Source organism: Euprymna scolopes, chromosome 44, assembly GCF_053919585.1.
Source record: "Euprymna scolopes isolate OS-2025 chromosome 44, ASM5391958v1, whole genome shotgun sequence".
NCBI lineage: Eukaryota > Metazoa > Mollusca > Cephalopoda > Sepiida > Sepiolidae > Euprymna > Euprymna scolopes.
This window is the reverse complement of record NC_136525.1, coordinates 23,146,701-23,167,076: the sequence shown is the minus strand read 5'-3', so window position 1 is coordinate 23,167,076 and position 20,376 is coordinate 23,146,701. Positions and strand designations below refer to the sequence as shown.

General features: G+C 28.6%; 1 protein-coding gene across 1 annotated transcript; it reads left to right on the top strand.

Moving 5' to 3' along the window:
• The first annotated feature begins 2,499 nt into the window (after nt 1–2,499).
• LOC145268601 (uncharacterized) lies at nt 2,500–20,155 on the top strand. The gene is made up of 3 exons (XM_080124050.1): nt 2,500–2,663; nt 8,639–8,682; nt 18,417–20,155. Exon 3 carries the CDS (start codon nt 18,425–18,427, stop codon nt 20,153–20,155), a length of 1,731 nt encoding a protein of 576 aa, XP_079980176.1. The 5' UTR covers nt 2,500–2,663; nt 8,639–8,682; nt 18,417–18,424.
• Nucleotides 20,156–20,376: the final 221 nt, after the last annotated feature.

Below are 20,376 nucleotides of genomic sequence, written 5' to 3'. Positions count from 1 at the left end.
ATATATATATATATATATATATATATATATATATATATATATATATATAAAATTTTCTAGTTTTCATATTTCATCTAATTTATGTTATTTTTCCATCTAACACCTGTTTTAATTTTATTTTCTATTCTTTCTCCAATTTTCTTTTATTATTTTCTAACACTTCTAGTCAGCCTCCCCATCCTTTCATCTTCTTAACGTTTTGCCACTCCTTAATTGTATTGAATAATGGATCAAGATGACCTGAAGGTCATTGATTTCCCCAGCCCGTTTATTGACCTACATTTCAATAGTGTTCGCATTTTAAATGGTTTTAATTCACATATTTTTATTTTCCTTATTTTTTCTTATATTACACTTGATATTTTTTGTCATAGGTCTTTGAAAGAGAAATCCTTCTAGACTAAGGCACTTTTACATTTTTCACAATCTGGAATGACCCTTTTGGTGAAGCTGAATTTTCTTCACATTAAATACCGACTTTGCATCTAACTCTGCCCTTTCCTCCGCCTTCCCAAAGTGCTTATTCACAAAGGGAGATAATTCAAAATGTTAAATAATAATGGTTTCCCTTTTACATATTTTTTAAAACAGGACTTTAACGAATTCATTTTCGTTTTTTATTTCAATAAATATTAATGAACAAAAATAATTAATGAAAATTTATCAAAGTTACGTAATGACGACAAAAACAAAAGCATATGAGATTTCTCTGTTCTATCATTAAGTTCATGGCAAGTGCTTGTTTGATCTCCAAACTATGGTCTCCTATTGCCAAACTTTTACAAAAACAACAAAACACTCGACTAGCTACAACCTTCAACAAAATTTTCCCCCACTCTCTATCTGTGCATAAATCTAAATGCACATGCCACGAACAAAACTTCTTTCCTAGAACTGCCCGCCTGTGGAACAGTGGAACACTATTCCACTGAGCTGCTTCCTGGCTGATTACAATATGGTAACATTCAAGTCCAATGTAAACAAGTTCTTGTTAAGCCTTCCCCTTAGATAATCCAAATTCTACGTAATCTACACTACTATTAACTATAAAGTAAAAAAACAAAAAAGATGGTGTCTAATAATTTTATTAGTAGAGATAACAGCTATTCTTCTCCGTTCTCCTATTCAAACACACCTCATCCCTTATTCGGCAAAAATTAAATAATAATTAAACCCCCCCCCAAAAAAAAAATGGCGTCAACATGACTGGCACCGCACCAAATAGTTGAAGGATTAAGAAGGATGGAGAGACTGAGAGGAGAAAGCACTAACCAAGCCTGACTGGGACCTTGAGGAGATTTATTGACACTCAAATTCCAGCGAAGACCAATGGTCTCTACCAACGAGAAGTCAGTGGTAAACGCAAATTAATTTGCAAATGGTATCGAAAGAAGTGGAGAGTACTGGAAATCTGAGGAGACTTGTTGTCACTTAGACTCCAAAGAAAAATCTTTGATGATGGCCTGTGTGACTATTCCTAGTGAGTAAAAAAAAATGCCCTAAAAAGTATATAAAAAATAAATTAAAAGTAATTATTCAAACAAAAACATAAGTTTAAGAACACGAAGAGCAAATACGGTTATGGTAAAGATTGGGTACTGAAATTCATTTCCGGTTGCTGCTTCATAGGCAGGAAGATGGCGTTAATACAGAAAGTGTTCTCCCATTATAATTCCCTTAAAAATGAAATGTTATTAATTGAATTTTTACGGTACATTTTGTTTATTAAATTAAAAGCACAAAATAATAACAAAAAAAATCACCATTCTCATGTTTTTTTTTTCAAAGTCCATGGCAGAGTCCATGACGTTTAATCTCTATGGTTCCAGATGGGAATTGTCTGAAGATAGCGGTTTCAATCCTACCCGAAGCCGACCAGAGGTTTACTTGGCTAAAAACATGTTGAGACGACAACAACTATGGATGGCAGTAATTGCTGAGAATGCAGTGAGAAGATTCGGAATTCCTATCCTGTCACGGTTACCACCTGAAGAAGGCCAGAGGAATAGTTGGTCGAAACGTCGCGAAATAACAACTAAGAAAGATGAGGATAATAGTCCGTATTAAATACATTAATAAAATAATACTCATCTCAAAAATGAATTCCAATTAAATAATATATATTAAAAAAAAACAGTTTACTAGACACATTAAAGAGTGGTGACACGGCGAAACAGTTTTCTCTCTCTCTCTCTCTCTCTCTCTCTCTCTCTCTCTCTCTCTCTCTCTCTCTCTCTCTCTGTGTGTGTGTGTGTGTGTGTGTGTGTGTGTGTGTGTGTGTGTGTGTGTGTGTGTGTGTGTGTGAGGATATAATATGTATATAATATATGTGTTTGCGAAATTTTATTCTTGGAAATTTGAACGCTATTGTATGTCAAAATAAAAGATGATCTCCCAAAAGGATAAATATACAAATGTTGAGGGGTGGGGGGTGAGGTGTAAAAGCTTTTAATAAATCATACGGGTCAATGGAGTCGACTGGACCAGAATGCCCTTCTTTCTGTGTGACCTTTTCTAACCTGACCATCCCTTATATATTCCGTGATGATAAGGGGTCAAATCCTCAGTCAGTTTGCGATACCCAAGCGATACAGACCTCAGTGTTTTCTCTTATCCAATGTTTGCTTTCACCCTCGTGTTGTCTAAAGAATCTACTGTTAATTGTAAGTGAATTTTACTTCATTTTAACAAAATATTTCATACTTTTGATCTATATTTTGCCTACATATGTGTGAAATATAATTTAACTTTACATCACGTGATCGATTTATACTGCTTTTTTTTAATTAAAACTTGTTTAACATATCCGTTAAAAAAGTTATTTAAATAAGTTATTCTTTTTTCGGTATTATTATACAAACACCGTGACAGCGAATTAGTAAAATCTTTTACGTAGTATTCTGTTACGTTTCGGTGTGCTGAACACGAATCTGAAAACTGGGTTAGGGTTAGGGTTAGGGTACGGGTACATTTTTTTCTACTAATTCGCTGTCACGGTATTTGTATAAATTTACCCTTTTTTCTTTTTTTTTTTTTTTTTTTTTTTTTGCTTTTTAAAACTTTATTTCTTTTTATATATTAAAAGAAAAGCAGTTAATTCTTTTTTATAATAAAATTAAAAATATCTATAATTTAAACTTTATTAATTATTTTGCTATTTCAACATGCGTATATGTTTTATCTTGGAGCTACGAATTATATTACAATCATTTGTCGAACATGTGTTCCCAAGCGAAAATTGATATTTTTCGACATCAGTTTCACTGTAATCAAACCGCGTTCAATTTGTTTCAATATATCGGAAATAATCCATGAATAATAATTTTTTTCAATACCGAATTAATGAACTAAAATAATGAGAAAATACAGTGTTTATGGAAAAAATTAGTATGTGTCTATACTCTATTCGTTTCTTTTATTTCAATCTTGACTTCTATAAAGCATATAAATGAATGTAGCCGATTGGACCAGAATGCCCGTCTTCCTGTGTTTCATACTTTTGATCTATATTTTGCCTACATATGTGTGAAATATATTTTAACTTCACATCACGTGGACGATTTATACTTCTTTTTTTATTAACACTTGTTTAACATATCCGTTAAAAAAGTTATTTAAATAAGTTATTCTTTTTTTTTTTTTTTTTTTCGCTGTAAAAACAAACTACTTGATGAAATTATGTGAATTTTTTTTCGGAGAACTTCGTTCTAGAACGGATGCATACAATTTAAACTTTTTTCGATATTTTCATTGTTTAATGTCTTGACTAAACTGTACAAGTACCCTTTTTATATATTAACAGAAAACGGTTGATTCTTTTTATAATAAAATTAAAAATATCCATAGTTTAAACTTTCTTAATTTGTTATTTCAGCATGTCTATATGTTTTATGTTGGGACTACGATTTATATTACAATCATTTGTCGAACATGTGTTCCCAAGCTAAAATTCATATTTTTCAATACCGAATTAATGAACTAACGAGAAAATATCGTGTTTATGAAAAAAAAATATTATGTGTATATACTCTCTTACAACAGCGTTTCTTTTGATTTTCTTTCTTTTTTTTTTTTTTTTTAAATCTTGGCGGTTGTCTCACAGTTCACCCAACAAACTCATTCATCCTTATCCATTAATAATCTTTGTGCCTTGGTAAATGGTGTCTCTTTATTTAAAAAAAAAAATATTTGACTTTCTTCATTTTAATCGCATCTTCATTTTACCTCATTTTATTTTCAAGTGTTTCAATTCCATTATCATTATTTTGGCTACATATGTGTGAAATATATTTTAGCTTCGCATCCGCATCACGTTAGCGATTTATACCCCTTTTTTAATTAACACTTGCTTAACATATCCGTTAAAAAAAATTTTTTGTGGGGGGAGGGTAAATTTTTACATTAGGTCCACCTCCACAATTTTCTTTAAAATGATGACTTCTATATGCTTTCTATTATGCTGAATAAGAAAACACATAGATTCGAAAAAGTTGTAAAAAAACAAAACAAATATATAACAAATAAATATTATCAAAGGCAAGATAAGTTACTTTTCTACCAAACTGGATATATTTTTCGTATTTTTATTCAATGTAACATGTTTATTCAGCTCGAAAAATATACAGTGTGTACCGATATATTTGAAAATTCAAAATGGCGCCGACTCTCTCTTTAACACGCTAAGTTTGAGAAAGGAGTTATAAATAATAAACTAGACAAAATACTGTTAGACACTCGCTCAATATATGTTACCGTGACATGGGTTGACATATATTCGGTGGGTTTTTAATACTATTTTGTCTCGTTTATTATTTATAACACCCTTTTCCCAAACTTACCGTGTTAAAGAGAGTTGGGCGCCATTTTGAATTTTCCAATACACTTACTGTTTTTCGAGCTTAATAAACATGTTACATTGAATAAAAACATGAAAAATATATCCAATTTGGGTAAATATGAAGAATTACTCCACCCTCGAAAATTCCTTTAAAATTACCATTCATATTGGTTTTCGGGCTCGCTGAAAACGAAAATAACGTTTAAAATTACGGCAAACGAGTAGTTTCCAAGATATGAAAAAATGTTAATTTTTAAAAAGTGGGGGATCACTTTTCTATATTAATTTAATGTAAAATGAGCACTCAGTTTGTGGTCACGATTTTTTTTTTTTTTTTAAGGGGAGGGGTCTTTCTTTCCACCCTCGGAAAATACTTTAAAATTACCACTAACGTTTAAAATTCCAAGATATGAAGAAATGCACTCACTATGGTCACCTTTTTTTTTTTTTTTTTAAGGCTGCTAGTTTGTTTTTCGTTCTTTTTTTGGAGGGGGATATTCAATAATAAAACTTGTATATTTTTTTTAATAGGTGCTTATGTAGTTTAATTAACCGTTTTAACGTAAGTAACGCGCCGACATTGACCGAGCAGAAGAACCGTTTAATATTTTTCAAAAATTCTGTTTACATTTGGTGGGAGGCGGTGGAGGGGGGGGTGAATTTTTGTAAAATATTAAACAGTTCTATTGTTTATAAATATTAAAGAATTAATATTTATAAAATTATCTCAGCCAGATGTAAAAGCTCGATAAAACCAAATAGGAAATAGAGCTTATAATATGAGCAAAAAGTTAATAAAATGTTAAAAAGCACTTTGAAATGAGTTAAAAGCATAAAAGGAAACACTAGATGAATGGATAGTCTATCCATTTATCTAGTGTTTCCTTTTCAGATTAAATGTTTTTAACTCATTTCAAAGTGCTTTTTAAGATATTGTATTAACTATTTGCTCGTGTGTGTGTGTGTGTGTGACTACTTCATTTAATCACATAAATTAATATACGAAAATATGATTTTTGGTATTTTTTTAGATTAGGTCAACCTCCGCAATTTTCTTTTAAATGGCGACTTGCATAAGTTTTCTATTATGCTAAATACGAAAATTGCCTTGAAATTTTGCAGAAATAATTAGTTATCGAGATATAAAAAGTTGTATTATGCATTGTATTCTTTGGCGGCCATTGTTTTTACGCGCGCGCGTGCGCTCCATAAACAAATCTACGCGCGTAACAAAGATGGCTGCCAAAGAATCCAATGCATAATACAATTTTTTATATCTCGATAACTAATTATTTCTGCAAAATTTCAAGGCGATTTTCGTATTTAGCATAGTCGAAAACTATAAAAGTCGTCATTTAAAAGAAAATTGTGGAGGTGGACCTAATCTGAAAATTTACCCTCTCATTTTATTTTTCTATTCTCTCTCCAATTTGTTTAGCAGCCTCCCCATCCTTTCCTCATCCCTTCATTTGATTGTTTTGCCACTACTTAATTCTATTTAATACAGTAAATGGATTAAAATGACCTGAAAATCATTGGTTTCACCTGACTGTTTATTGACCTACGATTTTACAAAGTTCGCATTTTTTTATGATTTTAATACAATTTTTTTACTGACCGTATCCTGTTCTGATACTATACATAATATTTTCTACTTTTTTTTTTTTTTTTTTTTAAGGAGAAATCCTTCTAGACACAATCCATAATGAATTTTATGGTGAGCTGGATTTTCTCCACATTGAAAACTTACTTTCTATCTAGCTCTGCCCTCGTGGACATGCAAGTAACTTAGGACGAAAAAATCGTTATTCATTAAAGGGGATAACTCTAATGGTTAAATACAATTAGCAGTTCCCTCCCTTGCATCGTTTTGTATAGTATGGAAATATGTGAAGTCATTTTTACAATTTTTTTCAAATATAGAACTGGATATTAACGGATTTGTCTTCCATTGTTTGTTTGTTTTTTTTTTTTTTTTGTTTGTTTTTTCAATAAATATGTAAATAATGAATAAAAATCAATGGATTTTTATCAAAATTATAATGAAGGAGGTACAAAAACTTTAATAAACCATATCGGTGTCTTTCTAACTCGACCATCCCTTATATATTCCGTGGTTGGAAGGGGTCAAATCCTCAGTCAGTTTGCGATCCTTGTGTCATGCAGACCTAAACATATCTCTTGTCTAGCGTTTGCTTTCAACCTCGTGTTGTCTGAATAATCTACTGTTAACTGTAAGTGAATTTTACTTCTTGTTTGAACAAGTATTTCATATTTTGGTTGATAATTTTGCATGCATATGTGATATACATTTAAAGTTTTCCAATCACGTGCATGTATACCCCTTGTTCAATTACAACTTGTTCAACAACTCCGTTTGAAAAAAATAGTTCTGTAAATTCATTTTTTTCTGCTTAATTTCTTAAGATATAAAAATTAGTTCCATTTAAGACTATTTGATTTCATTTTCTATTTTTACTTCAAAAAATGGTTATGTTTATTAAATATTTTATTTTTCGAGATTTTAGAAATTTTAGTACTCCTTGGGCGTTGAGTTCCATGGTAGCCAGTATATTTATTTAATAACCACTTTCTCACAAAAGGCTAGCGCATGCGCAGATAACATTTTTTATTTATTTACTTACATTGGCTTAACTTTTCTAAAAGAATATTTTTAAAAAATGTAACTACACCATTTATTGATAATTTCTTACTTTTACAAACGGGCAAATTTGCCGTTTAGTTGTACAAATATCCTCGAACAATGTAATGAATAAAAGGGACTCGTTTGGATGATACCGCTATCTCGTTTAATGTAAATAGAAGTTTATCTACTGTAAAATTAAACCAAAATTTTATTTTTTATTGTTCAATGTTTTTAATTTTAAATTATGAAATAAAACACATTTAATCATTTTAAAATCTCATTTTTCATTATTTATTTTCGAGAACTATATCTACTGTAAAATTAAACCAAATTTTATTTTTTTAGGGGAAGGGCAAAATTTACCTAAGATTTTCTTATTCAGCAGAATCGAAAACCTATAAAAGTCGTTATTTTAAAGAAAATTGTGGAAGTGGACCTAATGTAAAAATGTAAAATACCAAAGTTATCCGCACATGTGAATTAAAATTGTTCAAGTCGGTAAATAAATAAATTAAATGTTATCCGCGCATGCACTAGTATTTGTAAGGGAACGGCTATTAAATAAATATGTTGACCGCCATAGAACTCTACGCCAAAGGAGTACCGAAATCTTGACTCCTGAATAAAACGGCATTTAAAATAAAAACGCTGATTTCATTTCAAGTGTAATGCGTTACGGTCTTCAGCGGTCGCCATGTTTTTTAAACTTTAGATGATAAAACTCCTGCCAACAAATAGTTTTCCTGAGACTAAGGTTTTGTATGTGTGTTTTCTTTTTCTTTCTTTTTTTTTTTTTAATGCAATACGTTATGATCTTCGGTGATCGCCATGTTTTTTTAAACTTCAGACGATAAAATAAACAGTGAGTAAAGAAAACCTAAGTAAAACAAAATGGTGACTAATAAAAACCACTAAAAAAAAACTGTCTTTATACCAGGAAAACTATTTGTCGGCGAAAGTTCTCAGCTGACCCTGTAAAATTTATTTTAAATGTGTTTAGTTGGAAATAAACCACAAATTGATCTTAGATTCTTTTTATTCTTCTAAAGTCAGGAAAGTTTTTATCTTGCAAAGAAATTTTATCAATATATATTAAATGCTTAGGCATTTATTCATTCGGTTATTTTCACTTTTTTTTTTTTTTTTTTTTCAAGGTAAATAAACACTTGAAAATAGATTAAAACACAAATTTATCCAGGTAGGTAGAAGAGTAACTAATCTTACATTTTATAATATTTATTAATTTCACCTCGCTTTTACTAAATGCCCCAACTACTTCATTGGAATTCATTTTAGTTTACTCTTTTTAAAATACAGTAGAAAGAATTCTGCAAGAATTCCTCTAGCAGATGCAAATCAAAGGCAACTAGCTTAGTAATATTTGAATATTTTTTATGATTAATAAAAAATATTTTTAAAAAATACAGAAAAAAAACTCAAATGTTATTGTGACATTTCTTAGGTAGGATTGTACCACTATTTTTCTTTTTCCTTTTTTAATTTTTTTTTAACTCCTTGTTAAAACTTCAACATCAGACAAAGCCAAACTCTTTGCCAAGAACTTTGCAGCTAATTCCACCCTTTGCGACCAGGGCCACCGACCCCCAATATTTCCTCCTGTATCAGAAAACACACTATGTGATATACATATATCTGTACGTGATGTTGCCAAGTTAATCAAAAACCTTGATTCCAATAAAGCAACCGGCCCTGACGGTATTCCAATTATAGTACTCAAAAAAACTTCAACCAGAAATAGCGCCCATCCTTACAAAACTGTTTAAACGTTGTCTTAAGGAGAATAGCTTCCCATCACCCTGGAAAATCCCATCATTATGCCCTGTATTTAAGAATTCAGGTGATCGTTCATCCCCCTCAGTACAGGCCAATAAGTCTCCTGTGCGTCATGAGTAAGTTGCTGGAATCTGTGTTAAATAGAGAAGTAATCAACCATCTCAGCAAAAATAACCTTCTTAGTGACACTCAATATGGTTTCCGTTCTGCTAGATCTACAGCAGATGTGCTTAAAGTTATATCTCATAGGATTAGCAAATCTCTCGACGGAGGCAACCTTTCTAGGGCAATTGCTCTTGACATATCTAAGGCCTTTGATAGGGTATGGCATTACTTCACAAGATCTCTAGCTATGGTATAGCTGGAAATGTCTTCTCAATTATTAAATCATTTCTCTTTGATAGGTTCATAAGAGTAGTAGTTGAGGGGCAAAAATCAGAAGCTCACAGTATTAATGCTGGTGTACCTCAGGGGTCCATCCTGGGCCCAACTCTTTTCCTGATCTACATTAATGATCTTCCAAATCACATCCTTACATCATTTGTAGACATTTTTGCTGATGACACTACCATTTATGGTAGCACATCTAAGACAGTAAACGACCAAGTTCTCTCCGATTCTCTCTCCTCTGATCTTGAGCACGTGGTACAATGGGGAAAGGAGTGGCTGGTTATTTTTAATGCATCTAAAACCAAGCTTCTCTCTTTACATCATCAACATTCTGATCCACATCTGGCATCAATTGAAATTAATGACTCTCGTCCTCAGGAGGCCTCAAGTTTTGACAAGCTTCTGGGCTTGACCATTACTCCTGATCTTAAATGGAACACGTACATCAAATCTGTTGCCAAGGCCGCTCGAAAAATGGCGGGATCTTTCTATCGATCCAGTAGATATCTCACTGCTGATGCAATTCTCTATCTATACAAGAGCCAGGTACGTCCAAGGATGGAATACTGTTGCCATATTTGGGCAGGAGCTGCTAGAAAGGACTTGTCTTGCCTTGATAGAATTCAAAATAGACTTTGTAGCCTCGTGGGAGATGTCCTTTTCTCTTCCCTGCAACGTCTATCTCACAGAAGAGATGTTGCGAGTTTGTCTCTATGTATCGTTATTTTCATGGAAAGTGTTCGACTGAGCTTCAGTCTATGGTCCCCCCTCGCCAAACTTTCACAAGAAACACTCGTCTAGCTGAAAACACTATCAATAATTCCCTCCGCTCTTTATCTGTGCCTAAACCTAAACGTAGATTCCATGAACAAAGCTTCTTTCTTAGAACTGCACGCCTGTGGAATTGTCTTCCGTTTTCCTGCTTTCCAGCTGACTACAATATGGTTGTCTTCAAGTCTAACGTAAACAAGTTCTTGATGAGCCGTTCCATATAAGTTAACAAATTTACCGAATTTCCATTACTAATGATTACTATATTGTCCAATTTCTACTGTACGCGCTTTAACCCTTATCCTCGAGTGGCCTCTTGGCCTTGATAATGTGGTGATGCCTGTATAAAAAAAAAAGATGTACAGACGTTGGCGCCATTTTTTCCTCTTCGCCCGTAGCATTCAATACTACTTATTTTTCAAATGGAATTTACGTTACAAACTTATTCAGTTACACAGAAAAGTAACGTATCTTTCCTCTGATAACATTTATTTGTTATACATTTGTTTTTTGATAACTTTTTCGTGCCTCTGTGGATTAGAAAGCAAATTCAACATTTTCTTTGTAATTAGTCGAAATCTAGGTTTGTCAATGAAAAATTAATCATTAAATTAAAATTCTGATTTCAGAATTAAAATATTTATTTCAAAATATTTCTAAAAAAAAAAAAAAATAATAAATAAAAAGGGTAGTTACGATAAAAGTTGATTTTGTTGCGAGGGAAATAGTCAAGCTTGGCTAAGAAAATCGTTTTAATAAAATTTGGTACGCTGAAAACGTACACAACTTATAAGATTGCTTAGACTAAAAGAATGGGTTCTTATCCAGAATGCAACCTAAAAACAAAAATCCAGAAAAAATATTTATGGTATATGTACCCGCCACCGAACGAAAATGTCATATTTCAAAAATATGAAATTTTATGAGTAAGTGAGTTTGGATCCTACATGAATGGAGACAACTCAATTTTAACTACTGAAATCAAAATCAGCCTTGTAAGGAGTACAATTTAGTTTTAAAATCGCAAAAATTCATTAAAAAATATTTTCTATACATAAAAAGAAAACTACTTGACTAACTTACTTAACTTTTGGAATATGATATTTTCGTCCCATGACGGGTACTTACATATTTTTTCTGAATTTTTGTTTAAATTTAGTTGAATTCTGGAAAACCAGAAATGCTATAAATACCTTTTACCAAAGATAAATGATTTTTACCTACCTGGACATTTTTTTGTTTTAACTTGCTTTATAGCATTTCTTTTTTCTTCAATAAAAAGTGTCATTCGTTAGAATTGCAAAAAAAAATGGTGACTGAAGTGGCTAGAATCGTCGACAAAACAAAATAAACAGAAATATAATTTTTTTTTTTTTTTTTTACCTGATTAGTTACGGTTATTAGCTGTATTCCTGTTTAATTTTCGATTTTTGAGCTATGATATATCATTAGTTATCTGTTTTTTTTTTGTTTTTTTTTTGTTTGTTTTTTATTTAATGATTGTCTTCGACACCATAATTTTTATTGAAGTAAAAACAAAATCGAGGCATGTTTTACTATAGGCAACAAACTGAAAAAGTAGACAAAAAACAAAAGCCATCTTTGTTTTCATTTTAACCTAAACGCTCAGCAGTCAGCACTACTTGCATTTTAAACTTAATGAACGCTTTAAAATAAGTTAAAGCACAAAAAATTCATCTAAGTAGGGAGAAAAGTAAACTATCCTGCCTTTGGTAACATTTGATTTTATCTTTTTTTGTTCTTAAGTGCACAACAAATTTCTCGAAATGATGTTGAATGTATTAAAAATGTTCAGAATTATGAAAACAGAATTGCTGCACAGAAATCAACATTTTGGTTCTTATGCTGAGAAGTTACTGGGCTATTTTTTTAAATAGTATTTTGAAATTAAATTCAAGATTTATATCTTTATTGAGTTATTAGGTGAACATACAGAATAGTTAAAAAAAAAACGAAAAAAAAACACCCTCCTCATGTTAAGAATAGGTTTCTAAGTAACTTTATTTCAGCACAGTAACTTCTATGTATGAGAAAACTGTTAATAAAAACAAAAAATCGAAATTTTTGTACATTAAACACGTTTTAAACATTAATAATAAATGAGAAAAGTTATCCAAAATGGCCGTCTTTTTCAGGCCATATTGAATGACTTTACTTCATGTTTACATATTTAAAGCGTGTATTTCTCAATACAAAATGTATATTACTCAATAGATTTTAACTCTAAAGCATTGCTCATATAATATTTAACAAAATTTTAATATCCACATAACTTTTTTAATCTCACAATAAATTCATGTCGTAATTTAGTGACTTCACCAATAAACATTAAAGAATTTTTGTAATAAAAAGCAAAATTTAAATCAACATAAATATTATATTCGATATTGGGGTGCCCAGTTTCTAATGCAACGTTCTAGTAAATCGATCAGCCATTTTGGAACCACTCGACGTTTTTAGGCTAAATTTTTATTAGCGAATTGTAAAAATGAAATAAACTTGTTAATTAACAAATAAGTATTATATTGAGTATTAATCCCTAATACAGAACTATTGTGACATCAATAAGAATAGCTAACAAAACAAAGAGATGAAAAATAAATATAAAACAAATAAAGATCACCAAATGCAAAATAAGTTGCTCTTTCTAACTACAGATATCAGTTTTGTTATTACTTATTTTAAAGTGTTCTTTTTTTTTAAATAAAAGTAGAATTAGAATGAAAAAAACTGGTTGTCTCATTGGTAATAATTCAAGAATTGAAAATGAAACCAGCTACTAACAGAAACGCACCAAATAAATGTCACTAATTATGTGGAAAGATAATGGTCTACCAGTACTTTGTTTGATTTTCGATTTAAATTTAAGATAATTTCAAGTTACCCTAATTTATTTACAAGAATACTAAAGTTGTGTAGAAATCTTTACAAAACCTTTTCTATTTTGACATGCATATATGTTTTCCTTTGAAAATACGAATTATCTTACTATAATCTGTTGATTTTTATTGAACTCACAATAAAATATCCGCTGCTTAAAGCAAAGAAATTAAATGTTCATATTTTCTCCCTACAAATAAAAGTATCATTAGCAAAATAATAATCAGTTGTTGAAGAAACAATATCAGGGGAGATAAATCAACTTAATCAGCTTTCCATTGTTTTGACGCCTTTATATTTGTCTAAATGTGTATACACATGAATATGTACATATAAAGTGATGTTTAATTCTGATTAAATCGTTTGAATTAAGTAAAAGTGAATTTGTGAACTCAATTAAATGATTATTTTTGTATATTAAAAAGACAAAATCCAAAATTAGCGAACAGCTAATTTTGGATTTTGTATTATAAATTGAGAATCCCCTAGAAATCTTCGAATATTTAATTTTTTGAATTTTTTTAGAAACTGGTAGATTAGTATGCAATCGATATTCTGCAGAAAAAATTATTACCTATTGGTTAAATATATATATTGCATATTTTTTATTACCTATTGGTCAAATATATATATAGCATATTTTTTTATTACATATTGGTTAAATATATATATATTGTATATTTTTTATTACAATATATATATTTAACCAATATGTAATAAAAAATATACAATACATATATTTAACCAATATGTATCTTTTTTATTACATATTGGTTAAATATATATGTTGCATATTTTTTTATTACATATTGGTTAAATATATATAAAGCATATTTTTTATTACATATTGGTTAAATATATATATTGCATATTTTTTATTACATATTGGTTAAATATATATAAAGCATATTTTTTATTACATATTGGTTAATTATATATATTGCATATTTTTTTTATTACATTTGGTTAAATATATATGTTGCATATTTTTTATGACATATTGGTCAAATATATAAAGCATATTTTTTATGACATATTGGTTAAATATATATGTTGCATATTTTTTATGACATATTGGTCAAATATATAAAGCATATTTTTTATGACATATTGGTTAAATATATATGTTGCATATTTTTTATTACATATTGGTGATATATATATTGTATATTTTTTATTACATATTGGTTACATATGTATATTACATATTTTTTATTACATATTGGTTAAATATATATATTGCATATTTTTTGTCACATATTTGTTAAATATATATAAAGCAGATTTTTTTATATTACATATTGGTTAAATATATATATAGTATATTTTTTATTACATATTAGTCAAATATATATATGTCATATTTTTCATTACCTATTGCTTAAGTATATGCATTGTATATATTTTATTACGTATTGGTTTAATATATATATATATATATATATATAGCATATTTTTTATTACATATTGGTTAAATATATATATTTCATATTTTTTATTATACATACATATATATATATATATATATATATATATATATATATATAGCATATAAAGCATACATTAATTACCTTTTGGCTAAATATATATATATATATATTGCATATTTTTTGTTACCGATTGGTTAAATATATACATATTGCATTCTTTTTTATTACAAATCGGTTAAGTATACATAAAGCATATTTTTGGTTGCATACAGGTTAAATGTATATATTGTATATTTTTTATTACATATTGGTTAAATAAATATATTGCATATTTTTTATTACCTTTTGGTATAGTATATATATTTCATATTTTTTGTTACCTACTGGTTAAATATATAAATGGTATATTTTTCATTACCTATTAATAAAATATATATATATTGTATATATTATTACATATTGGTTTAATATATATATATATATATATATATATATATATATATATATATATATATATAGAGAGAGAGAGAGAGAGAGAATATTTTTATTACATATTGGTTAAATATATATATAGCATATTTTTTATTACCTTTTGTTTAAATATATATTTTATATTTTTGTTACCTATTGCTTAAATATATATATATATATATATATATATATATATATATATTGCATATTTTTTATTACAAATTTGTTAAATATATATAAAGCATATTTTTGGTTACATATTGGTTAAATATATTGTATATGTTTTTATTACATATTGGTTATATATATAGGATATCTTTTATTACATATTGGTAAAATGTATATATAGCATATTTTTATTACATATTGGTTAAATATATATATATATTGTATATTTGTTAATACATATTGGTTAAATATATATATTGCATAGTTTTTATTGCATATTGGTTATATATATATATATATATATATATACATACATATATATATATATATATATATATATATATATATATATATATATATTGCATATTTTTTATTACATATTATTTAAATATATATATAGGATATTTTTTTATTACATATTGGTTATATATATATAGGATATTTTTTTATTACATATTGGTTAAATATATATTGGATATTTTTTATTACATATTGGTTAAATATATATTGGATATTTTTTTATTACATATTGGTTAAATATATATTGGATATTTTTTTATTACATATTGGTTAAATATATATTGGATATTTTTTTATTACATATTGGTTAAATATATATTGGATATTTTTTTATTACATATTGGTTATATATATATTGGATATTTTTTATTACATATTGGTTAAATATATATTGGATATTTTTTTATTACATATTGGTTAAATATATATTGGATATTTTTTTATTACATATTGGTTATATATATATTGGATATTTTTTATTACATATTGGTTAAATATATATTGGATATTTTTTTATTACATATTGGTTAAATATATATTGGATATTTTTTATTACATATTGGTTAAATATATATTGGATATTTTTTTATTACATATTGGTTATATATATATTGGATATTTTTTATTACATATTGGTTAAATATATATTGGATATTTTTTTATTACATATTGGTTATATATATATTGGATATTTTTTATTACATATTGGTTAAATATATATTGGATATTTTTTATTACATATTGGTTAAATATATATTGGATATTTTTTTATTACATATTGGTTAAATATATATTGGATATTTTTTTATTACATATTGGTTAAATATATATTGGATATTTTTTTATTACATATTGGTTATATATATATTGGATATTTTTTTTATTACATATTGGTTATATATATATTGGATATTTTTTTATTACATATTGGTTATATATATATTGGATATTTTTTATTACATATTGGTTAAATATATATTGGATATTTTTTTATTACATATTGGTTAAATATATATTGGATATTTTTTTATTACATATTGGTTATATATATATATTGCATATTTTTTATTACATATTGGTAATATATATATCGTATATTTTTTGTTACATATTGGTTAAATATTGCATATTTTTTGTTACATATTGGTTAAATATATATATTGCATATTTTTTATTACATATTAGTTTAATTTATATAAAGCATTTTTTTTTTGTCTCCCTGATTCTACTTTCGCTCGTTCCCATGCCTCTATTCCGAACTCGTAACAGTGGGCCGACATCAGAGGAACTTTTTTTGTACTTAAATTGTCATTAACAATATTTTTTCTAAAAGTTTAACCTATTTCAAACTGATATAAAGTATTGCACAGTAAAATTAAATTTAAGCAAAAATCATTCTTATTTCAATTTTTTTTTTTTTTTTCCAAGTAAAATTTCTTTGGATTCTTTTATGTGATTACTAAATTTCAAAAATCATTCTTATTTCAATTTTTTTTTTTTTTCCAAGTAAAATTTCTTTGGATTCTTTTATGTGATTACTAAATTTCAAAAATCATTCTTATTTCAATTTTTTTTTTTTTTTTTCCAAGTAAAATTTCTTTGGATTCTTTTATGTGATTACTAAATTTCAAAAATCATTCTTATTTCAATTTTTTTTTTTTTTCCAAGTAAAATTTCTTTGGATTCTTTTATGTGATTACTAAATTTCAAAAATCATTCTTATTTCAATTTTTTTTTTTTTTTCCAAGTAAAATTTCTTTGGATTCTTTTATGTGATTACTAAATTTCAAAAATTATTCTTATTTCAATTTTTTTTTTTTTTTCCAAGTAAAATTTCTTTGGATTCTTTTATGTGATTACTAAATTTCAAAAATTATTTTTCATAGTTTTTTCATATTACCTATAAATTCAGTTTTTACGATATTTTTGTTTTTATTTGCTAAAATAACTTTAAATTTAGTTTTAAAAAATGGAATTTTTACTTGATTAAATAATTTGAAACGGGACAAATTATTTTTCGTATTATTTGGATTCATCAAACTACTGTTCTCATCTTGAATGTTGTTTTCATAACATTTCGGCCGATGTAACCTCCGACCTTCTTCAGGAGTAAATCAATTGTGAAAGTGACCTTTTCTTGAAGGTACAATTCTGTGTGGGCAACTGAAAAATACAATTGCAAATTACTTAGGACTTCTATCCAGTTATGGTTGATGGAACGAGAGCACGCTACTCTCGTGAAGTAAATAAAGAGTTCCGTTTAAAATTCCGTTCAGATTCCAGAGTTCGGCAGAAAGATTCCCGAGGTCTAAGTAATATGCAATTGTATTTTTCAGTTGCCCACATAGACACTTGAACCTTCATCCTTCAGGAGAAGGTCACTTTCACAATTGATTTTCTCGTGAAGAAGGTCGGAGGTTACATAGACCAAAACGTTGTGAAAATGACACTCAAGATGAGAACAGTAGTCCGATGAATCCAAATAATCCAGATAAGCAATCCTCATTCAAAAATTCAGAAACGTAAAATGATTTTGTTCCAATTTATTTTTACAGTGCAATAATTTATCAGTTTGAAATAAGTTAATGATGTGCGAATTGCGAATAGAGGCATGTGAGCGAGAAAAAGGGAAAAGAAGAATCGGAGGATACAACAGCTACAGAGAACTCATTTTTAACAAATTTTTCCATTTCTATTTCTCTTTTAGAATTCAAGATGGCGTTTATTGTTGCAAGAAAACTGGAACAAATGATGGATGATCATAAATGCCGTTTAATCATGTTTGTTCTTGATCTATTTTCTCTTGAAGAACGGCGTTTGATTGTCTCCAAGAAGATGAAGAAGAATAAATCCCTTTTCTTGTTGGCTGTCGAAAATGATCACGCATATTTGGTGAACTATTTTATTGAAGCTTGCAATGTAAACGTGATGGAAACGGGTTCCTGTCTTTGCATAGCTGCCGAGAATGGCTTTTTAAGAACTGTGAAAATACTTGTAGAGAATGGATCAGATGTAAACCAACTCGACCCAAAAGGGTTCTCGCCATTATACTTTGCTTGTATTGCAGGCGATATAAAAATGGTCATGCATCTTATTAAACATGGCGCTGAAGTTAACCTTGTTGCTAATGTGGAACGGATTACTCCACTAATGGCGTCACTAAAATTTCCAACAGTTTGCAAGTATCTGCTAATCAAAGGGGCTGACCAACAAGCCATGAATATTTACGGAAAAACTGCCTTGATGATGGCCATCGAAATGGAATTTTTTTGTGAAAGAGATATACGGCTAGGTAATGAAGCTGAAGCTGACATGGACATCATAAAGATTTATGAGAAACGTTGCCTCTTCTACTCGTCGCAAAGAAGAACAGTCGATTTATTAAAATCGTATGGTTCAGACATTGACAAGCCTTTAGCTAGGTGTTACCAATACCAGGCCTGTTATGCTGCACTGAGTGGAGATTACGATTACGAAATATATTGGAATATGTATACACAAATACAAGGATTGCCATTCGATATGCCGCCATTTGAAATTGAAAATCCAAACAGCAGACGATCCTGTTTTGCACCAATTTTAAATATTTTTAATGACGACCACAAAAAGGTGCTTCTCTGTTTAGAAGCAAATTTTGATTTTTGTAATTCTTACACATTTCCGGCACTTGCAACCAGCATGCAGTTAGTTAATGACCTTATAAACGGCTGCAAACTTTTTTCTTTTATCTTGAAGACCTTAGCGTCATGCCATAATGAATTATTCTTCGATACTTTACCGAGTATCAATGAGGTTTATAATAAACTAAAAATTATGGCAAAACATTCCTACGACCATTTGAAAAATGTAGATCTCGAATTGTTGAAAAATTATCTTAATCATGTCGAGGAGATAGCTGCTCGACTAAAAAAGATGAGTAAAATTGAAAGATGTTTAATAGCGGAGAAAATCGATTATGTATTCAATATAATCGCTAGTTTGATTGAGACCCTTTTAAAGAAAAGCCAAGGAAATATGTTGGTGTTAAAAGAAAGTATAGAGAAAATTGTGCGACTTGATTTACGCGGGTCTGATAATAACACACTGTTGCATTTTTGTATCAAGGCCAAATATCCAGTGGAGATCTACAAAGTGTTGCTGTTGTGTAATGCTGAAGTCAACTGCCGGAATCGGTGCCGTTTTACACCTGTTCATTATGTGCTCGATAATGTAGACTGTGACCAAAAAACAATTATTGAATATTTCTTATCGCAGGGTTTTCTTTTCGATGCCTCAAACGACCAAGAGTTTTGCCTTTCATGTTCTTTAAAGGAACGCAAGATTTTGCCACAACCAGTAAAACACACGACTTTGAAGTGCTTGGCTGCAAACGTAGTCGGCAAAACTTTATTTTCGTACGAGGAAGTGCCAAGCCATTTAGAGGATTTCATATTGTTGCATACTTAAAACGCCCCCATCCTTTATCTCAGTTGCTATTGCAATGTTGAATTTCATTTTGTGTAAACTCAGCTCCCTACATTTGGAGGTCTTATACCCGACCTTATCTTTTGTGAGGCGAGTAAAATACATTAAAAAAACCTTCCTCATGTGTCTGGAAGCGTTCTTAAATAGGTTTTGTATTGAAATACCTCCGATGAGTATTGATAATAAAAAACGATCCAATTAAA